At 40.6% G+C, this 25,344-nt stretch overlaps 1 protein-coding gene across 4 annotated transcripts in view; it reads left to right on the top strand.

Moving 5' to 3' along the window:
- Positions 1-25,344, top strand: part of Esyt2 (extended synaptotagmin 2) — a 78,857-nt gene that overhangs the window by 6,551 nt on the left and 46,962 nt on the right. For all 4 annotated transcript variants that reach the window (XM_063250859.1, XM_063250858.1, XM_063250860.1 and 1 more), the window contains 3 exons: positions 20,019-20,060; positions 20,933-21,067; positions 22,317-22,393. In XM_063250859.1, the coding sequence (XP_063106929.1) occupies positions 20,019-20,060; positions 20,933-21,067; positions 22,317-22,393 (254 nt within the window). The remainder of the gene's footprint in view (positions 1-20,018; positions 20,061-20,932; positions 21,068-22,316; positions 22,394-25,344) is intronic.

Genomic DNA, 25,344 nt, shown 5'->3' with positions numbered 1-25,344 from the left:
ATAAATAAATAAAAGTTTTAAAAATTTAACATTGGCTCTAAAATTTAACATTTTGAGGTATGAAGTCTAAAAAATAACAACAGAAATAAATTCTTATATAAACTACAATAAAAATACCAATTGAACTCAATGAAAGCCCCTTTTAACTTCAGCTGTCACACCCAAGGAAGTGTTTGCACATAGTAACACCATGTTTCATACGTGCGTGCCATTCAGACTGACGCACGTGCGTTTTGCCTTCCTGGCCTTTTTGTAGGACACACTTAACATCTTGCTGATCTTGCTGTTTTGTCAAGAGCTTCATCATACAATGTGGAGTTAATAGGAGCATAAAATATCAATAAAACATTCTTCATTTGTATTGTGTGTTTAGAAAAATCACATCAGCTGTGTACTTGCTGACAAAATTTAAATGGCTTTATGACAAAAATAATCTTTCCTTCCACATCCAAGGCAGTCTTAACACACAACTGCAGGCCCGATTTACACACCACTGATAGCGCATATGCTTAGCTTCCCTTTCTATGTGCCAGGCATTCTTGTCACCTCTCTTGTCTTCGTATTCTGTCAGGACCTCCCTACTATTAGGAAAATAAGATATCAGTAAAATAAAATTCCAAATGTGTAATGAGTGCTTACAGTAGAAATCAACATTTTCACATCAGTTGTGTACTTGATGACAGAATCTAAAGGAAGAAAGAATAAAGACCATTGTGAGCTATAATGTAAATAGAAACCAAAGTCAACCACAGAAATAATCTTCACTTTAACTGTCACACTTATGGCAATCTTCACATGTGAAAACTGCATATTCCATACACAAGTATCCCTTACACTGACAGCACGTAAAGTGTGTTTACCTGACGTTCCTGCAGGGCACAGTTTACGTCTTTTTGGTTTTCCTTTTGTCATAGTAAGGCTTTGTGACTGTGCACCTGTCTGTTCACCTGTCCACTCACCAGAGTGCTCCGCAGTTTTTTTGAGTAGTTTCCTGGGCAGAACATTGTTTTTCCTTTAGTGTAAATGATCTCTTGTGAGCTAACATCCTGATCTTGGTTTTTTGGGTGTTTGTTTGTTTGTTTGTTTTGGTGCTGGGAATCATACTCATGTCCTTGTACTTGCCAGGCAGGCTGTTATGCCAGGAGCTGTATTCCTGGCTAAAGTCTCAATCTCGGAAGAAAGTTTCTCTGTGATATTTTACACTTGTTTTCTTTCTAAACTATCAAACTATGCCTCACATGTTTAGAATCCAGTAAACTAAAACCATCGGCCAACACTTTGTGTTTCGGATGACAGGATAATTGCTGCCTAGCTCATCAACAATGTTTCTTTCTTCCACCTTTGAAAAGTTATCATTCAGGCTTCCCTTTTGTGAAGATTTCCTTATCAAGGTGTTTCCATCCTAGTCATTGTTGACATTAGCACTACCAGTTTATTTTTCTTGGCCATGTCAGAGCCATATATGTTTCTGAAATCCAAATTGTACTTTACAACTTTCTGTTTTGAAATTGCAGCATTTCATTTGGAATTTTTCTTTATTCCTGCTGGTCAGCTTGTGCTCTGTTACCAAATAAATGTACCATCAGCTGGAAACTGGTAAACCAGTTGTCAGATGTCGTATTCCAGTTAGTTTGGGGATGAGAAGAGGAAGTCCGTGCACAGTGTCACTCTGTTTTTTGCTTTATGAATAAGGCTCTGGAGGTTGAGTTCTAGGATAAATTTCTAAATTGAATGCATAGTAAGTATTCACATCTATAAGGGCATAAGTGTTCATGCCTTATTTTAAAGGTTTTTTGGAAATATACTGCTTGAAGCTCTGGTGACCGTAAAATGCTGCAAGGTGTTCGTCAGTAGTCATATATTTAGGTGGTGTGTAAATTGCTGGCAGTTACCCACAAATCTCTCCAGCCGTGAGCACATAGCAGTCAGATTATCAGTTCTTTTTCTTTTTCTTTCATTCTGGTTGGTTTTATTATCAAACCTCAGGCAATTTTGAAGGAAACCAAATCTAGTCAGTGTCACTGTTCTTCTGCAGACCTCAAGCCTGCACTCATGTTTTCTCGGTGTCTTTTACATTCTTGCAATTGCCAATGGAAAACCCTGGTAAGTACTGCAGACCTATGAATGTTTTCAATTCAGCTAATGAGGTGTCATAGTTAATACTGGGGTGTGTGTGTGTATGTGTGTGTTTGTTTGAGACAGGGTCTCACTATGTAATTCAGGCTGGCCTTGTGCTCACTTTGTAGCCCAGGCTGGTCTCAAACTTGGAACAATCCTCCTGCCTCAGCCTCCCAAGTGCAAGAGTGCACCATGCCTGGCATTAAATACGTTTTTGAATATGGCTATTGGTGCATACAGAGCATCTTACTTATATTTTAGCATTTGTGTATTTCACAATATGTTGTTGCATTTTGTCTGTTACAGTTTCCAACACTGAAGGGCAGTGTTAGCATTCCACACAGTAAGTTTCACCCCTCCAAACTCCTCACTATCCTTCCACACAGTTCTAACATAGGATTGTTCTATTTGGTTACTTGACCGTTTCTACTAATCAAATAAATAATCACATTACTGTTTTCTTCATCATCTCAATTAAGAAAGTCTGCATTCGGTGCCCTCACTGGTCACTTCTTACTCCATTTCACTGTTACAGGAAGTCTGGCTCATGTGTCCAGTGTCGGAATCATTATCCTTATCATCCATGCATGAACAATCTGATGTTTCACTTTCAACCTTCACCAAAATTTGCAAATCTGGTTTTTCATGTTGCATTGAGCTCCAGTTACCAAAAAAATCAAAAGAATTCTTTTTAAAAAAATAAATCCTCATAAGCACCTGCTGTGCAAGCAGGCGGTTGTGAGTTCGATCCCCGATACCAAAAAAAAGAAAAAAAGAAATCCTAAAAAATAAATAAATCCTAAATGCACAGAAATTCAGCAATGATTGTAAAACTCATCTGACACTGCTTTGGATTTTCTGTACAAGTGGATTTTTGCTTTCCCCAGGTGCAGCTACTGTATGATATACCCATATTATATTTATGCATTTATAAAATATATTGCATTGCATTTATAAAATACATGTTTACAGATGTGGGTGTTTTTTCTACTCTGATGCTCAGGTAAACATATGCAAAACTGTTAGTGTTGGAGCTTCATGTCAGTAAAAATCCCAGTTTGACACTTTGCCATTGGTCATACCAAGTGGGCAGACACAAAGAGGATCGCTTTCTGTGTCCCCCAGGCACAGCTACTGAGATACAGAGCCAGTAACTGTTACATTAAATTACAAATTTACAGTAAAGTGTGGGATGGTTGTTGTAATTCAGTGTTATGTCCCTTGGGTTTAACAAAAGTAATAACAGACAAGTCATTTTTAGTAACTAGAAAAATACACTGAAAACAACCATAATGCCAAACCACTCATGATGGTAGTAGGTGGAAAAACTGAATGGAGTTGTGGATTTTTCTGTTTGCACTGATCAACTGTACTAAAAATCATTTGTTCTGGAAAGTATGGTTAACATTTTTAAACTTTGTGGACTCAATTAAAATCTATTTTTCAGACTTTTTAAAATGAGAATTGACAATTCTAGGGTTTATTGATTGAGGAACTCAATCTAATTTTATGCTACGTTATTACTTTTCTGACTGGCAGTTTTTTGTTTTTGTTTTTGTTTTTGTGGTGCTGCACAAAAAATTGAACGGAGGCTAGTTTTAGTTCTATCCCTTAGGCATTTTTAATTTTCATTTTCAATTTTGAGACAGGGTCTTGGTATGTTGCCCAGACTGGCCTTGGCCTTGCAATCCTTCCTCAGCCTTCCAAGTGCTGAGATAACCAGGTTGTACCACTGCGCCCAACTGATGGAGAGTTTTACAGTCACTCTTCTGTTGGATGCCTCTGGAAATTCGTGGCTCAGTGGGTCTCTTCTTGGTGGATCACAGCAGGGCAAACATGAAAATGTCAGTGCCCAGGAGTAGGCTGTCTGCCATGCCGTGGGGTCAGCTGTAGTAGTATCCTTGTGCCTGTGTGACAGGACAGCCATGCCAACACAGGGGTGGAATGGAGTGGTGTTTGTATTGTTTTTGTCCTTCATTTAGAATTCGTTAGAATTGTTCATGTAGAGTTATTGAAGAGAACTGGTAAGGGCTGGGCATGTGGCTGTGTGGCAAAGGACTTGCTTGGGATGTGTGAGGCCTTGGTTAAACCCTGGTACTTCAAATGTAAATAAATAAACTTGAGCTTGAAGGTTTTTGTTTAATCATGTAGTAAAGCCCCTTTGTCTATTTTTAATGAACAGGCAGTTGTATTTTTTTTAACTCCCTATGTGTAGACAGGTTTTTAAAATACACTTTTTCTGACGAGAGAAGAATGCATGTTCACTATGGAACATTTCAAGCTTTGGAGCAGAATAAACAGGAAGTCACCTGGATCCCTAAGTAGTGATAACTATAGATAAACTGATTTTGATAGTTTTTCTAAGGTTCACATTCAGAAATACAGCAGTGGGGCTGGGGATATATAGAGCTCAGCAGCACCACACCTGCCTGGAAGGCATGAGGTCCTGAGCTTGATCCCCAGTACTAAAAATCCCCACAATTATTGCAGTGTTATCTGTGGTACTGGACCCTTTATTTAAGTGCTGTCCAGTGAGCACATTTGAAAAGCAGGATTGTTAGATATATGGTAAGAAAAAGATAAAGTTAGAATGTTTTAATTTCTTCTTAGGTTACAAAAGTGTATTTGCTTGAGTTATTTAGATCTGTGTCTAGAGGTTAGTATGAATTTGAACTCGTTGAAATAGAATGGTAGTTCTGAAAGCAGGCGGCTAGCTGTGGAAGCCAGTGTCTGTTTCAGATGTAAGATGTTACAAACCAGGAGTTTCATCCACAGCGCTCATGGAAGTGACCTTTGGCAGAGAAGCATTCCCTCTACAGTGAGTCAGAGCCTTTGGTTGCTTTCCTTCCTGTGTAGAATATTGAAATTTGTTAATAGGAATATTCTTGAGTGAAGTAGTGGTTTCCCGTAGCACAGAGTGATAGCTACTTTTGAGACTTCTGAGGAGACTTCCCGAATTGTCCAGTGTTTCCCTGGACGCAGTGCCCACATGGCCAGATTAGTGTCATCTGGTTGCGTTACTAATGGTGAGACTCCCGCTGCAGAAGTCACATCCCGAGTCCCAGCTCTGGTGGAGGTGATTCTCCTCTGCTATCCCTGCCCGCTGCCCTTTCCTGTCAGGAAGATGGGCTGAAATGGGCCTGTGAACCTGGAAAGGGGAGAGGCCCAGTGAAATGCAGGTAGGTTGGCTGTGTCCTTGGGTTGCCACTGAGTCACAGATAGGCATGCACCCCTGAGACTGATGTCCCCTTGCTGATGGCCCTGGCACAGCCTGAGCCGTGCCTCTCACCAGAGTTGCCCTTTGCCACCTCCCGCCCCTACTCCATGGAACCGAACAAGTAAGCCTTGGAGTATTTCTGTTTCTGTTTCACTGCAGTTTTTTATTTTGTGTTGTTGCTGAGGATTTATCTACCATAATACTTGGCTATTTTTAACACTGAAGGTGTGACTTAAAATTTTGCTTTCTCTTTCTCCCTGTCTCCCTAAAGTAAATCCAGGGCCCTACTTATTTGTCATTTGGAATAGTACTGGTTAGTGACTGAAGTGGAGATTTGCAAATGCACATCTTATATCTGAGTTAGTTCAGTAGTTTACTTCTAACCCGTGTTACATGTGGGGTTGTTTCCTTCCATTTACATCTGCAGAAGTTCTATGATTTATCTTTCCTGGAGTAAGATAAGATATGTGGAGGATAAATTCAGTGATGTGGTGGGCAAACATTATTTAGCTCATTTCATGCCGTAATTATTACATTGGAAACGTGGTTCACGCTAGCTTTTGGTTATGTGGCTTCTGAGATACCAGTACAAATTTCTAAAATTACAATCCCAAGGTCCAGAGACCTTCTGTTTTCTTTTTTGTTGTTTTTCTTTTTTTAATCTGTTTTATTTCAGAGAAAGAGAAAAAAATTTCAAGAACGTTATACCACAGTGATATATGTGCACCTCTGTTTATAGCAGCACAATTTGTAACAGTTAGATCTTGGAAACAACCTAAATGCCCATTCAGTAAAGAATGGATAAAGAAGATGTGTTTTTATACAATCGAGTACCATTCAGCCATAAAGAAGGCTAAACTGAAGACTTCCATAGGTAAATGGATGTAATTTGAGACTATACTTGTAAGTAAAATAAATTAGACACATGTAAACATCGTATTGTCTCACTAGTGAGCTGAAAAAACATGTATATATGGATATACATGTATATAAAAATAGTGAAGATAGTTACACTGCTGATTTTTCTGAGAAGGATTTGTGCTGGTGTTGTTGGACAATTGAATGCAGCTGTCTTGTGCTGTGGGTGAATAATTTGGGAATGACAGTGCACGATGTGTATAACATTATTGTCCCCTAATGAAGTATTTTGAAATTTGGGGGTCCCCCCCCGAAATAATATGGATTTGAAAAAAAAATCCTTAAATCAGATATGTAAATGTCTCTTTTTGCTACGTAAGGCAGTACTCCCAGATTCTGGAGATAAGATGTAGCTGTCTTTTGTGGGGACATGGTTCTACCTAGCATCCTGCCCCCGTGTTGCACTCTCCAGGAACCAGTGAAGATCGGCAGCAGCAGAAATCTCACCTCACCATATCTCACTTGTTTCCAGGCACGTTTGCCCCCTTGATGTCTCTGAAACCAGGCTCATCCCACGATGGCATGCACTGTTTAACCCACAGTGCCTATTCTTAGTGGCATATAAAATGATACCATAGCTTATAATTGATCTCATCTTGGATTCCATCCATGGTTATTTCCACTTTCCACCTGAGATTTGTGTGTGGTCTTCTGGGGCTGGAATACACAGATCCATGTGGAATAAGGAGCTGAGCACAAAGTGCTAGGATCACAGGCATGCTCCACCACACCTATCCCTTTCTATATTTTAAATGCATAAAATATTTAAATTATTTTTCCACAGAGCCCAAGTGACTTTAGTTAAAAGATTGATTTTCCTGGCTTGCTAGTATTTTATGTGAGAGTAAAGCACAGAATAACTACTTAAAACTGTTTTCTCCAAAATGCATGTGCCATACTTCCTGTATCTTTCCTGGACACAGACATCCTAAGGAGAAACCCATTTGGATTGAGGTTCTCTTTGGGAAGTGTCTTGGGTGGTCTACCCTGTAGGCATAGCTCCAGGTCAGTTCACAGATGGAGGGAGGGATTTGGCTTTTATCTGCTGGATACTGAGCAAACATCAAACACAGGCAAGAATGTTAGGTCTCCATTCAAAAGGAGCTTTAGCAAGACAGAGTTGGCAGTGATACCCAGATGGTCTGAGGAAGCAGGGGCTTCTGAATCCTCGGAAATAAAGGAGAACAGGAATGAGAAAGTAACAGACTCCAGATGCAAAAGGGCTGGTGCTGCCTCCAAGAAAAGCAGTTTGCAGACACATGGACAGAATGTTACAATGACTCAGTTTTTGCCTGTTGAGTTTGAGAAGTCTAGCCTGCTTACTGTCTCTGTGTATTTACCCTTTTTCTCTCTCTCTTTTTTTTTTTTTTTTTCTTTTTTGCCTTTTTCCTTTTTATCGGTACCAAGGATCGAACTCATGACTGCCTGCTTGCAAGCAGGCGCTTGTGCCGCTGAGCTAAATCCCCAGCACCTTCTCTTTTCTTTTTTGAGACAGCATCTTGCTATGTAGTTTAGATTGCCCTTAAACTCAAATATGTAGTCTACACTGACCTCTGCCTCATGATGATCCTCCTGCTTCAGCTTCCCCAGTGCTGAGATACAGGTGTGAACTGCTTCACCTGACAGATTTGCCTGTTTTGAATATTTCATACAATAATGAAATCATACAGTATGTGACTTTTGGTTTCTTATTTCACTAAGCATATTTTTGTGATTCACACAGCATTGTTATTTAATTTCTTTTAAGGCTGAATAATATTCCATTACCTAGATATACCACAATTTCTCCATTTATTCATTTGTGGCCATTTGGTTGTTTCCACCTTATAAATAGTGTAATGAATATTCTTATCCAGATTTTTGTTTGAATGTCTGTTTTCAGTTCTCTTGGATATCTACCTCGGAATGGAATTGTTGGGTCTATGTTAAACTTTTTGAGAAATGCTAAACTATTTTCCATAGTGTCTCTGCTATTCCAGATTCTCACTAGCAGTGTATAAGGCTCTAGTTCCTTCAGCTCCTTGTTAACACTTATTTTTGTCTTTGGTTTTTTAAATATAGCTATCCTAGTGGATGTGGAATGACATCTCATTGTGATTTGATTTGCATTTCCCTAATGACTAATACCATCATCACATGACTGTGCATTTCTTTCCCAACCCTGCATTTAGTGTGAAGGGAGATTCTTACAGTGTGGTGAAGTCAGTCATCCCAGAGAAGCAGCAGTGAGCAGATGCCAGCCTTTCTCTGCTGTGCCAGTGCTGTCCTCCCCAGAGAGGCTCAGCTGTCCTCTGAAAGGCAGATGGGCCTGGGCTGCTCACCCAGGAAGGGTCTACACTGGGCTGTAGAAGAGGCTGTGCTGCTTCTGGTTCTGTGCTGTAGGGTGCACCGTGTCCTGAGCCCCTCTCTCCCAGAGCCTGGCTTTTTTTAACGTGAAGAGCCAGCCAAAAGCCTACTTTCCTATCCACCAGCTGGCTTCTTGCCCTGGGTATCTCTTGAGAGAGGCCTCTGGGGGCAAGTGCCTTCTTAGGCCGCTTCCTCTGGGGTTCTTGTCTTTTAGCTCTCCCAGACTCTAGTTCCCACCTCCTGCTTTTGGAGACATCCTGAACCCTGCTGACTTCTCTGTTTTCAGATGCATTTTTATGGATTGTCCACCCTTTGCTGCCACCTCCTGAAAGGAAGAACTGCATAGTGTCACCATGCTACTCTAGTTTTCGAGTTTCAGTCCCGTGAACTCTTCTTGACTGGACAACTGTTTCGTGTTTCCAGGGTGTGCGTGTGCATGCCATGTACACACATGTGTATGCCGTCTCTGGTCTCACTGCACTGAATTCTGAGTGTGTGTCCGTGGCGAGTCTCCCACTCAGGGAGACTGACTGAGTGCTCTTTAAGGAGGGTGTCATGGTTATTGGTTAATCTGCTAACAGGGCGCTGTGAACTAAGCTTCCAGTTTCTAGGCCCCTAGAGTTATTTACTTGGTTTTGTTATTGTTTGGGAAAGTATTTTATTAGAGTAAACTGTGATAAAAGATTATTTTAGTGGGAATATGGAAAAGTTCTGGAGTTAGATCATGGTAATACTTACATAACACTGTAAATGTGTTTAATGCCACTTAATCTTATACTTAAGGATGGCTGAAGTGATACATTTTGCTATATTTTGCTATAAAATTCTAAATTATAAAAAATGTGAAAGACTGGTGAAATAGCACTACGTACCTATAGAATACCTTAAAAATAGGAGAGGAAATCTTTCTCTTGTACACTGTGGAAGAAGGACAAAGTAGGAAAGACGCTGGAGACTAGCTTGTGGTAAACTGAAGCACATCGTCAGCATGTAGTTCAGCCAACACGCTTAGACATTTATTCTGGAGAAATGAAACTTACTTTTACACAAATGGTCATAATGGCTTGATTTATAATACAACTGAAATAAGCAAAATGCCCAACTACTGCTACATGGAGCGCACTGGACAGACCTCAGGGGCGCTATGCTGGATGAAAAGCCAGTTTCAAACAAGTCACGTGGCTTGTGGCTCCCTGTGTGTATTATTCTTAGAATTACATAGATGGAGAAGATATTAGTTGTTACCAGAGTTAGGGATTGCAGAGACCAGAGGAAGGGGAATGAAGTATGAAGTGGCAGGCAGGGAATCCCATCACCCATTTTGGTGATGGCACAGTTCCGTGGTTGGTGAGTTGCCTGGTTTAGTGACGGTACAGAGTCCAGACCAGCTTTGAACTTGCCATGTATCCCAGACTGGCCTGGAGCTTGATATTCTCCAGCCTTATTTTCCCATAGGCTTGTGCCACCATATAGAGCAGTAATGTGTCTTGATTATAGTTGCAGTTACACAGGTCCACTTGATGGGGAGAGGAGGGATGGGTATCCACCTCCTGGTTTCCATATCTTGATTCAGGTGGTGGTTACACAGGTTCATGAGATGGATGGAGGAAGGGTAGGATCCATCTCCTGGTTTTGATACTGTGCTGTGGTGGTATAAGAAAGGTATAACCACTGGGGAAATTGGGTGACAAGTACACAAAGTCTTTCTGTGCTTTTTGAGGCTTGTGTTACTGTTCTGTAATTTTGAACTGTTGTTTCTTATGATACCACATATGTGTTTCTTTTTAGTCAGTTGTGAAACTCTGTGGACATCAGCCAGGTATCCTGCAGTTCACTTCTATTCCGTGTTACCCAGAGTTAGCATCCGACTCACAGGACTGTCCCCACTATAGAGACTGTCTGCAAATAGGGTGCCTCTGCTCTCCATACTTCTTGTCAGCCAACTATAGGTTTATGCCTGTCCTACTCCCATAGGTTTAATCATTCTCTAGAATGGCTCACAGAACTTAGGTAGCAGGTCACTTGCTGTCACTGGTTTATTACACAGGAATATCAGGGAAAGATGCATAGGAATAGGTATTGAGGTGCAGCCTGGGGATGTGTGCTGCAGGTAAGGCATCCTTGAGTTCTTAGCACACCACCATCCTGGCACCCATAAGTCCACCAACCCAGGAGGACACTGAACCCATTCTTGGGTTCGTCTATGCAGATTCCATTGGGTAGGCAGGGTCAATTACATCCCTTGCTGGTGGCACTGTGGCTGGCCTCCTGAGGCTTGCAGGGATCCAGCCACTAGTCATCTAGTTAGTGTACAAAAGACACCTGCCACTGTACAGATCCCACACCTGGCACTCCACAGATCCCGTGCTTACCACTCCATAGATCCCAAGGTACTTAGGAACGGTGTGCCAGGAGCCAGGGACAAAGATGCAGTATGTATTTTTTATTTTATCATAGTGATCTTATGATCTTAGTTATTCATTTCTATGGGTAGTTATGCATACCTAATGATTAAATTAATGAATTTTCTCAGAAAAATTGAAGAAAGAAATTTGATCAAGAGCTATATATACTTCTGAAAGTTTCCCCCTGAGGTTCCTTCAGTATATTGTATAGAACAAAAGAAATGATAGTGTAAATCATGCTGTCTCTAGAATGTAACCCTAGTACCAAAACTGTGGATTAAGAAAAGTTGTTTGCATATTGACATCACAGTTAATGATAGTAGTGTACCAAACAAGTTATAATTGGGATAGATCCACTGAAATCTTAATATTAAACATCCATTTATTAAGATAAATGGTTTTATTCAAGAAATATAAATAATTAAAAAGATTGATACAGTAGGCTTTTAGGATAGCACATTTCTCACAACTCTTGAAATGTTTGCTGTCTGTGTAAGTCCTTAGGAAAGACATAAATCTTTCTTGAAAATGCTAGCACTCAAGAATCTGAAGCAGAAGGATCACTGAGAGTTTGAGGCCAGCTTGGGTTGCATAGTGAGACCTTGTCTCTGACAGAGAGAGGTGGGCGGGGGAGGGAACTTTCCAGTAAAAAAATCTGATTGCCTTCTCAAGCCATGTAAGATAGCAGATATTTCTGTCACTTCTGAATTCTAAGAGTGTAGTCTCAGAGAGTTTCTTTTTACATACATGTAGTAGAGTGAGGCTGAATTGATTCCAGATAGACACATATGCAATTAATCCAATACTATAATTACATATCAGTGGATATGTAATTCAAGTCAAAACATAGGCATGTCAGTTTGAGTAGCAATGTTTGAACTTAAAATAAAAGCCAAACAGACTGTCTTATGTGTTTTAGTGAAGGTGAGATGAGAGGCTTTCTACTTTGGTCTGATTTTAATTTGTAGATTAATGTAACACAAACCAAAACCTTGTTTTAAATCAAGATTATTTGATAATCTGCGTGACTTTTTTTCTGTCAGCAATAGCAAGGAGTTAGGATTCTGTTAGAACATGACTCTTTAAAAAATTTCACCTATGGACACATGCTGTGAGGCAGTAGATAACTCTCTTGATGTCTCTATTTTGACTGCCACTGAATGTTAGTTCTAGCTTAAATTCTGCTATCATTCTACACATACCTTAGAAAGTAAGCTCCCCTTAATAATAAATGAATGAGTGAATAATATGTGTCAGATATAATGTGAAATTCCAATAATATTCTTTTAGTGAATTAGAAATAATTGGTTTTCAAATAACTCAGACAACTTTGTCACAGAAGGTATGGAAATCAATTTAGTTTTTAGATTTTTTTAAAGACTTTTTTCTTAATCTACAAAAATAGTTAATGATCATTCATATAATAAAGAAATACAATGGATTAGCATAGATAAGCACTCCTTTAAAGCACCCCCTGTAGACAGCAGTAAGCAGACATTGGCCTCTGCTTCACTGCCTCTCCTCTGGCTGGACCTAGCCTTGTGCCACCGTGACAGTGGCGCCAAGCCCATGGCTCCACTGGCCCAGCCAGCTATCTCTGTCAGCAGGAGCCCTGATTTATACCACGGAGTCTGAGGAAACAGGGAAACCGTTTTACCCTGCCTGGCAGGTCTCCATTTGATCTGTGGTGAGCACACACACGAGCAGTCACAGTCCTGGCCTTAGTTTCAGAAAGCTTCACAGCTATCAGTGTTTTTACACACTCCCTGACAGACTTTCCCTTCAGCTTAGAAAGTGCCTGTGCTGAACCTATGGCACTGGGGTGATTTTGATTACGCTTCCTGTGAGAGCAGCCTTAAAGGAGCAGGATTTGCATCAATGTCACCCGATCCTAGTGTTCTTTTTGGTGTGTCACGTTCCAGAGCTGCTGGGCCAAATGACTGAGATTCCTCTGTCCTTCCTGGTTGTGGGCTCAGACAGTGAAAGAATGTATCATCTATAATCAGTCATTGCTGCAAGAAGTTTGTGGTATTTTTGTTCTCTTTTGAGATAGTGCCTGAATGTATGTAGAACTGAGCAAAGATTACTCTTTCTTGAAATAAGAGCATAAATAAATGATTTTGATTAGCCAGTTTATTATTTGATGGGTTGCTAATCTTTTAAATTTTATGGGAAAATATTAAATGCCATAGTAATGCCTCAGGTGTAATAGAGTTAGACATGACATCACATTTCCCAGATATTACCTAGTTAAACTTAATATAAATTTGTCTCTTAACAAGGAGTCAACAAGACTATGCTGCTTTCTTCAGTGCCGCTGATGCTGGTGGCATTTTAAAGCACCATCTGACCCTGTGGTCAGTCTGGTGTGCTGCTGGTAGTTACCCTGATTGTGTCAGATGCTGAGGGCATAGAACTGTGGAGGGTAACACCCTGGACAAGTGCTAAGCTGTTCTTCATGGGAGCGTTGTTCGAAGGCGTTCATTCCTTTCATTTAATTTTAAATATTCCAAATTATATTTTTAATGCTTAGAAATGAGAAAATGTTTAATGAAAATTAGAATATTTAGACCATTTTATAAATCTGTTTATTCTTTCCACGTCAGGTTGTAACAGGAAGGAACCTGGACCCCACCTGGGTTCCTTGTGCTGGCTCTGCCTCTATTAGGTAGAGCCATTGATCCTTCAAAGGGTTCCTGCAAGCACTGAGCGAGATACTGCGTGTAGAGTTCTTGGCGCACCTTAAATGGTCTTTGTATATTTGGTTTAATTTTTCTAAATAATATGACTGATAGTATCAACATATTAAAAATAGACTTTTGTTCTTTTTAAAGATTGTGAGGAAACTGGGTTTTAATATAAACTTGAATGATCTTGCAATGATTGTTCCTGATTCACAGAGATAATCTAAATAATAAGTATAAAAGCTTTTATAATTGGAACTTAAAGGAATTTGAGTAGGTTCTTTTTCTCAGTTGGAGGATAAGGTTTAAAACTAAACAATATGTGTTCATGCATTTCTGTATGGCTTGAGAATATGTTTTGTGCTTTTCCTATAGTTCCTTCTTTCTCCATCATGCTTTTGCTACTTTAAATTCCATTTTGTCCAACCTAAACAAATGTTTATGGATATGTATTGGAAGCAGATTTTCACTTTGTGAGCAGAATTTAAAACTTAGTAATAGGTTTACTTCCTTCAAATCTGATATATTCTTACTTTCTTTGGTTCTTTGAAGAACCACTTACAAATTGAAAACCTCAGAACTACTGAAGACCTTAGGAGATAGGATGCTCAAAATCATCTTTCACACAACTCTGGCATGTTTGTGCAAGTGGTTCTCTGTTCCTTCCAGAGTAGCCTGGGTTCTGCACGTCGTCTCCTTGAGCTCTAAGATCACACATCTCCATTGGAAGCCTGAGTGGCTATGGCTTGCAGAATAAAACCAGCCCTTCTCAGTGAGACCAGAACACATTTCCAGCTTCTCTGCCCTTCCTCCATCTCCACTGCAGCCACAGTGGACCCCATATGGCTTAGAATCTTGGTTTCTCTTTGCCTCATAACAGGGATAGGAAAAATCAAGACTTTGCTACACATTCAACACAGCACTTCACTTATGGTACTAAAAAGGTCTGGATCTAGGCATTTATTTCCCTTCCTTGGTTGCCTCATCTATTATCTCTTGGCATGTGTCCTCACACACCAAGCAGTTCTCCAGCAGACGCAGCTGACATCGTACAACTCAGCTCTATTCTGACACTATTCACCTGAAGTTGGTATCAGATCCCACAGATTAAGGAGTTGGTCCCGTAAGAATTCCAGCACCTAATTCTGTAGCATTATGATATAAAATCTAGCAATACTATTATTTACTGTTCAGAGTGATATTAGTCTAGTCTCTTACGTTCAATTTCAGCATACATAAAGATAAGGATAGCTATAATGAAGAGAATGAGGGACATTATGGCAGTCATTATTGACTTCCCCAATGTCAGGTCTTGAAGACCTAAAAGCCTTCATCATCCTGTTACGATTAGATTAGTTCAGTATGTATTCAATGTGTGTGAAGATGGGGACAACTACTTGGAAGAAAACTAGAGACAATAAGATAGACAGTGAAGATCTCCAGTGGACTTGCTTTGAAATCGATGTTTCTTAAAATTGTTTCTTTATGATCCGTTTTGTTATGCTTTTGTTTTTGTTTTGTCTCACTATACAGTTCAGACTGGCCTTGAGCTCACTTTGTAGCCCAGGCTAGTTTTGAACTCACAATGATCCTCCCACCTCAGCCTCCCAAGTGCTGGGATTACAGGTTTGAGCCACCATGCCCAGCTCTGTTTTGTTATGGTTAATCTTACCCTCTTTAAAATTAAAAAAGACTCATGCATGTGTAGAACCTATAAACAGTTTACAAGAACTGATCTTATAACGGGTGATGAACAAATACTTTGAAGAAAAAGAGACACTACAGTATCCAGTGCTGATATTGTAGTGTCATGATGTGAAATCCACCAATACTATTATTCTTTGTTTAGAGTGATTTTAGCCTGCTATGGTTTGTTTAATCTCAACATAAATGAAGTTATGGATAACTGCATATATGTTGAAGTGTATAGGATTGATAACCATATTGCTAACTTTTTGTTGGATAGTTGAACAGAACCAATTGCAGTCTTGCTGTTTGAATCCCCACTTTGTATGTTTCACTTTTGTATCTTGAACAACTATTTGTAAGAGGACAATATGTAATCATCAACTAATGATTTCTTACTGTTTATTTTTTCTTTGAAAGTATGTACTATTTCTACCCATTTTCTGTTTTGTTTAGTCTTTCTTTAAATAACATTAAAAAAAAAAAAAAAGAATTCTGCTACAAAGTGAGCTCAAGGCTGGCCTGAATTGCATAGCAAGACCCTGTCTCAAAAAGACCAAAAAAAAAAAAAAAGAATTCCAGCACCCCCACACACACACATACACACTTGAGATAGTAGTTGTCAACTGTGCTTCTGACCAGTTATAAATCAGTTCCCACAACACACACCTCGAATGTTATTAATGTACTAGGATGGCTGTAGAACCCAGGGAAACACCAGTGTTTACTGGTTTATTATAATAGGTATTACAAAGGACACAAGTGACCAACCAGATGAAAAGATGCATAGGGCAGGGTGTCAAGAAGGGTCACAGAGCTGCTGCCTACTGCACATGCTCAAGAAGTGCACTTCTCTAGACACCTACACAGGTTCAACCATCTAAATGCCCTGCATATCCAGTCCTTTTGATTTTGATGGAGGCCTGGTAAGTAACTGGGTACTAGACCTTGATCCCTGTCCTCTCTCTCTGGAGGGAAAGAGGGGTGATGGGCTGGAAGCTCCAACCCTGAGTTGCATCCAGCTTCCATCCTGAGGTTCTCCAGGAACCCATGGGAAGTCATCTGATTAGAACCAAGAAATTCCAAGTGATTTAGGAAGTCTGTGTCAGAAACTGAAGGACAAGACCAAATTTAGAAAAGACCCTAAAATAGAAGAATTCTAGGAGTTGCATGTCAAGAATCGGAGATGGAGATCAAACATGTACATCCTACTTCTTCCTAAAAGTTAATAACCCTTTCAGGCAGCATCAGACCCCTCCCATGTTCCTGTTGCTCTTTCCTCAGATAGGAGCAGGTTCCTAAGTGAGTAATATGTATGATCTTCAGAAAGAACTGCCAAGAGGTGTGTTGTTGGTTACAGAGTAGCTAGTGAGGAAAAGTTCAGTTTGCTGGTGTCAAAAGCCATTTGTGTTCCAATACATGACTGTTGAGTAGGGAAGCTTTGTTACTACATGAGTTCAATTGTCCCTATCCCTGACACTGGTGGGAATCCGACCTTGGGTGTCACTAGCATTAACCATGACAGGACAGGAAGTCACTTGCACACTGGTTGACCCCCAAAAGGGGCCAAGAAATGTCAGTGAACGTAGAGAATAATACTGCACAGGAAGAAGCTGCTGCTATGGAGCACCTACTAGAATTGTTATATAAAAATAGTTTTAAAACAGACTAATAGGAGAGTAACAATAATTAATATATTACATATTGTTATCTTCATAGTAGTTACTCAGAGTATAAGTTATGGGCATGAAATAATGCCCAAACAATGTTGATTCAAACCTTTGTTTTCAATGAACTAAGAGAAACTGGCTGTATAACTAACTGTCTTAGCTGTCTCATGTATATATTTTTTTTCCTTTTCCCTTTCTTTCTTTCTTCTTTCTCCCATCACAGTTTCTCTCTGCTTTTGAACAATTTCTTCCCAATTCACAATATCTCTTGTACATTTTGGATCTTATTTACTCACTTAGTTTCTCACACTAGTGAGACAATACGGTGTTTACATATGTGAGTCTGATTTATTTCACTTGGGAGGATGCTCTCGAGTTGCATCCATTCACCTATATGGTTGAGTAGTACTCCATTATATGAAGACAGCCATGGGAACGTGCTAGCAGTGAGATTGCTGATTTGTAAACCCAAGAAAATGTGATTTGTGCTCTCTTTGAAGATCAGCCTGAGAAAGTTGAACTATTTGATAAATGAGTAGGAGCACAAGCTTAAGGTCTTGAATAAGTTAAAATGAAATTCTTGTTTTCTAGAATACTTGTTCTGGTGGCTAAATTAATCGCAGTTGGGAAGCCATTTGGTGGTAAAGGAGGCAGACATAAAGAGAGAGCAAGTATATCAAGCGTTTAGGTAGATATCTGCAGAAATGTTTGATGTGTTTACTCTGAATTTACAAAAGGAGGAGCACATACAGTGAAGACATTGTGACTGTCGCCAACTAGGAGATGTGTAGGGTTTGCTTTTTGCTCTTTGTGTGTCATCGTGATTAGATGGATGCAGAGGGAAGGGGCAGAGAGGAATACAGCCTTACAATACATTTGATAGACAACGCAGCTGAATGTCTCTATTAATGCTTAGCATACCTTGAGTGGCAGCCATCTATCCAATTCCTGATCTGACTTTCAGTGTGCTGAGATACTTTACAGTAGTGTTGAGAAGAGGCAGAGTACAGTTGGGAGTGAACTGCACAATATTAATGTGTGATCTAGATGAGTCCAGCAGGCCCTGCAGCTTTCCTCACTGTGATACCCAAACTATCCCCCTGTTCTGGGGAAAGTGCAGTCCACTGCTGTATCCATTTCCACCAGGGTCAGAGTCCCTCTCGGCAGTGATGGGAACACATCCTCTGGACTACAGTCACTAGAAGTTCTCTTTTCCCTGTTGTTTAGCTTTTTGAATACATTTTGTCTCAGCTTCTCAGCTATTTCCTTAATTCTGGGAGATTCCTGCCCTTTGGTTTTGGTTCTTTTCTTTTTCCAGGAGGATCCAGGCTAATTTAATCTAGAAACAGTTTCTTCCCCCTCCTTCTAGTCCACTTCATGATTGAAGTAAATCAAGCATTTCCGGGGCTGAGGATTTAGTTCAGCGGCATAAGCGCCTGCCTTGCAAGCCGGAAGTCATGAGTTCGATCCCCGATACCGATAAAAAGGAAAAAGACCAAAAAAAAAAAAAAAAAAAAAAGGCATTTCCTGCCTTGTAGCATAAAGAATGAGGCCCAGACGGGCGTCTGGCTCAGCAGTCTGTGCGCCTGCACAAACGGGAGGTCACTGGTTCAATTCCTCTGTGCTCCCACCAGCCAGCCTCACAAAGGCTCAGTGGCGTGGCCTATCACCGCCCCCACCCTGCACCCATCATTTGTGACGAATGAGGTTTTGGGCTGGGGACTTAGCTCAGCGGCTTAAGTGCCTGCCTTACAAGCACGCGGTTGCGACTTTGATCTCTGATACCGATTAAAAAAAAAAAAAAAAGAAAGTGAAGTATAAAGAATGAGGCCTTCTTGGGCTGGCAGTGGCCGTTGTCATTGCTCTCTTCCTGACCAGCCCCAGGTGAATCGTCACTCCACGGCTTCTGGGATTGATGTGGCTGCCTCCTTGAATCTTTACAGTGGCCTCTCTGGGACCAAGGATTGTCTGCTGATTCCATTTCTTTTTTTTTTTTTTTTTTTTTTTTTTTTTGTCTTTTTCTTTTTTATCGGTACCGGAGATCAAACTCACGACTGCCTGCTTGCAAGGCAGGAGTTTATGCCACTGAGCTAAATCCCCAGCTCCGCTGATTCCATTTTCAGTTCTCACATTCAAACATGAGAGTGGAATAGATCTCAAAGAAACGTCTTTGAACTCCACCTCCTGGTCCTGTGCCTGGCCCAGGGTCTCAGAGCACAGGACTGGGGGCTTCGGTTGGTTCAAGTTCTCTGTAACTTAGGAAAATCTAAGCATCAGAGCCTTTTCTGCCCTTTTCTCAGGCACCAGTACAAACTTGTACCTCTGAACCAAGTGTGTGATCATAGCGTCCGTGTGGCCCCAGCCCTGTCCTTCCTTGGAGACCTGTCAGTGCCCAGAACGAGTACTAGCCTTCCTCTGCAAGGATGTTTTATTTTAGCTCCAGCAGCAGAAGAACTATTTTGCTTTTCTAAACACTTCTCCAGTATTTGAACACTACCGGTAGAGTAGCTACAGCAGGCACTTGGGTAGAGTGGGAGTCTCTATGGAGAAGAGCTTCTTATGGAAAGGTGCTGGCTGTTCGACTGAAAGAGGAGATGAAAAGAGGATGGATGGGCTGAAAGCTCTGAGTCTGGATTTCTAGAGCATACGGAACGCCATACTAATGACAATTGTTTTTAGAGTAAAGAGATCAGCTTTGTGTGTTCTGTGATATTTCGGGTCCCAGAGACACTCCTGAGACAGAAACAGAAGGCTTCCGTGACCTTTGCTGGCACTTGGCTCTTTTGCCTTCAGGTTCTGAGAATGAGGCAGGCTAGATGCTGTACATCTCTGCTTCTTCCTTAGAGACTATTAGAACACAATGTTTTTAAAAAGTGCTATGTAAATGCAGGGCACACAGTAAGAATATGAAATAATCTGTAGGACATTTACCGTTGTTGGGAATCAGTAAGTCATGTGTGTGTTTTTTCCTTAGGTTCATTTTCCAGACACTGAAAGAGCAGAATGGCTAAATAAGGTAAGATTAGAATATTCCAAATACCAGAGACCAGTGGGAATTAAAGGATGAGATAGCATCTTTCCATATTTGGGAGTTTGAAAGCTGGCAGTGTTGCAGTCCAGTAAGGCTGGCTTCTGCTCTCCAGAGAGTGCAGTCATAAGCGTAGCTTTCTGAAGAGAGCTGGGTGGCTGACATTGCTGTGTGGCCTTATATCTCGCTTCCTGAGCGAAGTGCACTCAGATCTATTTTATAGCAGTCACAAGTGGAAATTCTGAAAACATTATGAAGAGGGAGATAACTCCCAAAAGCCTAGCAATATCTATAGTATTTTTAAAATACTTTTTGGACCAGTACAGCTCTTTACCTGGGCTCTTTACCTTTTATTTTGTGCATCACTGTACTGTGTGCATTTACTGTAGTGAATACTCACCTAGAGATCACCCTACAAACCTGGGAAGATAGCAGTCTGGCTTTGAAAAAATTCATGGGGGTAAGGATGTAACTTAGTGGAAGAGTACATGTTTATTGTGTACAAAGCCCCTGCGGGGTTCTGTTTGTACCACGGGGGTAGAGGGAATAACGGATAATTACTGAGTTTTATAAAGTTTTAAGGTTTCCAGCAATGAGCTGAAACCACAGAATATTTAGTGATTGTTAAACAGAATATTTACGTAAAATAACTGATTCTTGTAGTATATTGGTTAATCAATAACAAGTTGTAATATCCTTTTAAAGCTTACATTGAACTTTGAAGTGCTGATTTCCTGTAAGACCATTTCTGCATACATTTTCAAAACCAAATTCTGGTGAACTACGTGATTCTGATTTTCACAATGACTCAAGTATATTATGCATTATAACTGCTTACTATGAATTCTTTTTTTTTCTAGACTGTAAAGCACATGTGGCCTTTTATTTGCCAATTCATAGAGAAGCTGTTTCGAGAAACCATAGAGCCAGCTGTGCGGGGAGCAAACACACATCTAAGCACCTTCAGCTTCACAAAAGTGGATATGGGCCAGCAGGTCAGCTCCTCCTTTTGTCCCCTTCCTTGTGTCCAGGACTTCTTGTACAGTAGGATGCTGTCAGAATATAAAAACACCTTAAGCCACACGTTCTGGAGGAAGCCACACGTTCTGGAGGAAGCCACTGCTGTGAGGGCCGCCTGATGTGTCTGTGGTGTGTGCAGCTCAGGATCTGCCCTGGGATGAAGCTTTTTTATGCTTCAAGGTCCTAGGTTGCCTCCTTTCGTTGAGCCATTTTGGCCAGCTCTGTCTTCATGGCCTGCCTTCTTTTTAACATTTCCTGGATCTCCTGTAGTGTGTCCTGCTACCCTGTATTCTACTGGAGTGACCTTTTCCAGTCTGTCCTGCTAGAGTATGAGATGTGACATCACTTAAGTCCAGTAGTTGACAGGGGGCTTGATATGTTTACCTCTCCAGATGATAAAAACAACCAAGGACCCTGATGCTGGGTTGTGGGATCATGTTGATGAAAGATAGATTTTTGTTAATGGAATCACATTGTATATAAAAAGGAAACTATGGGTTGCTATATCATTTATAATGAAAGCCTCAGGGTTTTATGACTTGGGGGTAGTAAGTTCCCATTTTTTTATTTTTAACTCAGTTTTTACAAAAGTTGGTGACAGTTCAGGGTAGCACTGTGTTACATGACTAATAAAAACTCAGAATCTGTACCCATTTCATACAGCCCTGGGCACAGACAGCACTTAGGCATCCTGTGCAATGTAGTTTGGGTGTGGTAGTATGCCCGAGGGAGTATCAAGTAATGGTGGTAATGTGGGCTGCTGGCCGTGTCAGTGCCCATCCTGTGCTCTCCAGACTGTGGGCCACCTTCCTCTGTCTATGCTGATTCTCCCCAAGGAGAGAACACGCTGTCTCTTCTGTAGTTGTTCCAGGTACAGGCTCCTGTGCACCATGGGACGTGCTGGCAGCTCCCTTAGCTGGGAGGCCTCTAAATAAGCGGCGAGCAGAGGCTATGCTGCTTCTCTGTGTTCATGCCTCCATGTAATGTCAGAAAGAGATGTGTGTGTTATTTATATCTTACAGGTAAAGAAACTGAGAAAAAGGGTTAGGCTTAGCATTGAGTTAAACAGCTAGTGTGTTGTAAAAGCAGAATTTTAATTCCTGTAGTCTGTGCTTATCACCTCTATGCTATATGTTATAAGGTACGGTGGTTGGTTACTTGACTGGCTGGTTGATTAGTTTCTTAACATCTCTGTATTTTAAAATAAGCTACTTCTTATTTCAGCCCCTTAGGGTCAACGGTGTTAAGGTATATACCGAAAATGTAGACAAAAGACAAATTATTCTGGACCTTCAGGTTAGGTAAGTTTTTTTATTTGTGTTATATTTGTGTCATGGTTAGTGATATGTAGTGCCACTTAGCTGTACCCATAAGGTAAAGGATGTAATAAGCATACTTACCTACTGGCTGTTATAATTTGACTAAATTCTTCCTGGAGACCCAGATATTATACATCTTCAAGCTCTCAGTTCTTAACTGCCATTGAGAAAATATGTTCCGAAAAAGAAATTGAAAGCTAGAAAGCTACAGGCCAGTCATTAGCTGACTACTGATGCAAGAATCTTCAGTAAAATACAGTGAACCTAATTCAGCAGCATGTTGAAATAACTGTACACCACTACCAAGTAGGGTTTATCCCCAGAGTGCAAGCATGATTTAGCATGTGAAAGTCAGTCAGTGTCATATACACGTTAACAGAAGGAAAGGGGAAGAAAAGCCTACATGATTATCTCAGTTGATACAGAAAAGGCATTTGACAAAGCTCAATCCTCTTTCATAATAAAAGCACTAAAAAATCTGAGAAGGAAGCTCATTTCAAAATAATAAAAACTACATATGAAAAAATCCTATGACAACAGAGGAGAATTGAAATTCTTTCCTCTAAAAAAATAAAAATTAAAATTAAAAAAAAAAAAGAAATTCTTTCCTCTAAGATCAGGAACAAGGCAGGGATGTCTTTCACCATATATCTTCAATACAGGCAAAACAATTAGACAAGAACAGGAAATAAAATGTATCCAAATTGGAAAGGAAGAAGTAAAATTGTCTCTGTTCATAAATGACATGATTTTTTTTGTAAAGAAGAAGTTAAGAAAAAATTCTTTTACAATAGAATCAAAAAGAATAAAATATTTAGAAATAAACAACTCAGCAGATGAAAGATTTGTGCAATAAAAACTTTTAAAAATTGCTCAAAGAAGTTAAAGAACAGGACATATAAATGGAATGATACTCTATATTTATGAATTGAAAACTTAATACTGTTGAAATAGAAATACTACCTAAAGCAGTCTGCAGACTTAATACAAGCTATAATCATAAATCTGATAAGGGATGAATATTCAGAACATGTAGAAAACTTTGGAAACTCAGTAGTAACAAAACCCTCTTCAAAATTGAGCAAAGGCCTTGAATAAGACATTTTTCTAAGGAAGTTACACAAATGACCCATAAGCACATGAACAGACATTCAGCACCCTACTTATTGGGAAAATGAAAATAAAGCTACAGATAGATACCGTCTCACGTGCGTGAGGATAGCTACTATTTAAAAGATTAACAGGTGCTGGGGAGGATGGGAAGAAACTGGAACTGAGCACTGCCAACAGGAAGGAAAAGTGGTGTAGCTATTGTGGAAAGTTTGGCACTTTTTGAAAACCTTAGAAATGTAATTACCATGTTGTTTTAGTCCATCTGCTGTCTCTGCAGCAGGGGATCTAAGACTGAGTGGCTCACATAGAACAGAGCTTTATTTTGGCACTGCCTGACGATGGGTGGTTTTGAATTAGGCCCCGTGCTGCCTCATGGGGGAAGTGGAACAGCAAGTGCAGTAGGCTTGCTTCCTGACCCTGTGCTCTCAGAGCCTCCAGGAGCGAGTGCCCACATGCGTGAGGAGGTTCCCGTGACCCAGACACCTCCTGCTGGGTTCCTCCTTCCAGTGCAGCACTGCACTGGGAGATGAATGTCTTAACAAAAGAGTGCTCACAGGACACACTCAGACATATCACATGGATGCCTGGAAGAATTAAAGCAAGGGCTTGAGCAAATATTTGCACACCCATATTAACACCACTACAGTCACATTCTGTAGCGTTTCTGTCAGTGATGGGCTGCATACCTGCAGCGGTCACAGCCTCACCGATAGATGAATGCCCTTCTCATCCACATGGCTTGTTGCTGCTGAGCACCTGTGAGTGCAGTTAGAAAACAAACCCGTCCCTCGTGTTCATGCTTCTCTGCACACACCTGCACCTGCCACCATGCATCAAATAAGCAAAACACTGAAAAGCAACTACCACATGATTTCACTTACGTGATGTCCCTGACGTAATCAAACCCATAGAGACAGAGGAGAATGGTGAGTTCTAGGGAGGAAGGATGAGGAGTTAGTGTTTAGTAGGTACAGAGCTTCCGTTAGCAAGATGAAAAAATTCCAGAGGTAAATGGTGACAACATTGCAGAACATTACGGTGATTTAATGCTACTGCTTTGTGTTCTTAAAAATAGTTAAATTGTAAATCTTGTGTTACATATTTGAATGTAACTTTTTAAGTTGAGGGAAAAGGAGATGAGGGTATGCCTAGCATAGTAGTTCATTTTTTGTCCTCATTGCTGTTTGAACTCATTCATGCCTTCCTGTATGCCATATGAGGCCTGTTAGTTTTCGTCACTGTAAATAATACCTGAGATAAACGCCCCTGAAGGAGAAAAGGTTCATTTGGTCCCAGTTTCAGAAGTTCAGTCTATAGTTGCTTGCCCCTTGCCTTGAACCTGTGGTGAGGCAGTGCATCTGCCAGCAGCGTGTGCAGGAGAAAACTGCTCACTTCGGGGCAGGCAGGAAGCAGGGAGAAGAAAGGGCCAGGTTCCCCGCGCCCTCTTCAAGGCACAACCTCAGTGACCGAACTTCTGCCACTAAGCCTTCATCTTAAGTGTTCCACTACCTCTCCATAGTACCAGGAATCAACCCACTGTTCTCAGTAGAGAGAGGAGAGAGGAAGCCCACTCATGTCTTGGTCAAGCCATGTCCCCAAAGCCTGTCCTCAAAGCTGATAAATGCATTAGGATTGAAATTGTTTTATCTTTGGTGCCCCTGGCACCAAATGAGTATTCCATACACGTTGTCTAAGTAAATATTTGAATAATACAGTTAACTGATGTCAGGTGGAAGATGCTGTCATAACAACTTTTGCATTCGGGGTGTATGTTTGTGTGTGTGTGTGTGTGTGTGTGTGTGTGTGTGTGTGTGTGTGTT

This window comes from Cavia porcellus, unplaced genomic scaffold (assembly GCF_034190915.1).
Source record: "Cavia porcellus strain 051 isolate PalLab524CR breed Dunkin Hartley unplaced genomic scaffold, mCavPor4.1 scaffold_6, whole genome shotgun sequence".
NCBI classification, from domain to species: domain Eukaryota; kingdom Metazoa; phylum Chordata; class Mammalia; order Rodentia; family Caviidae; genus Cavia; species Cavia porcellus.
The sequence above is the reverse complement of the archived record's forward strand: the minus strand, read 5'-3'. Positions and strand labels throughout refer to the sequence as shown.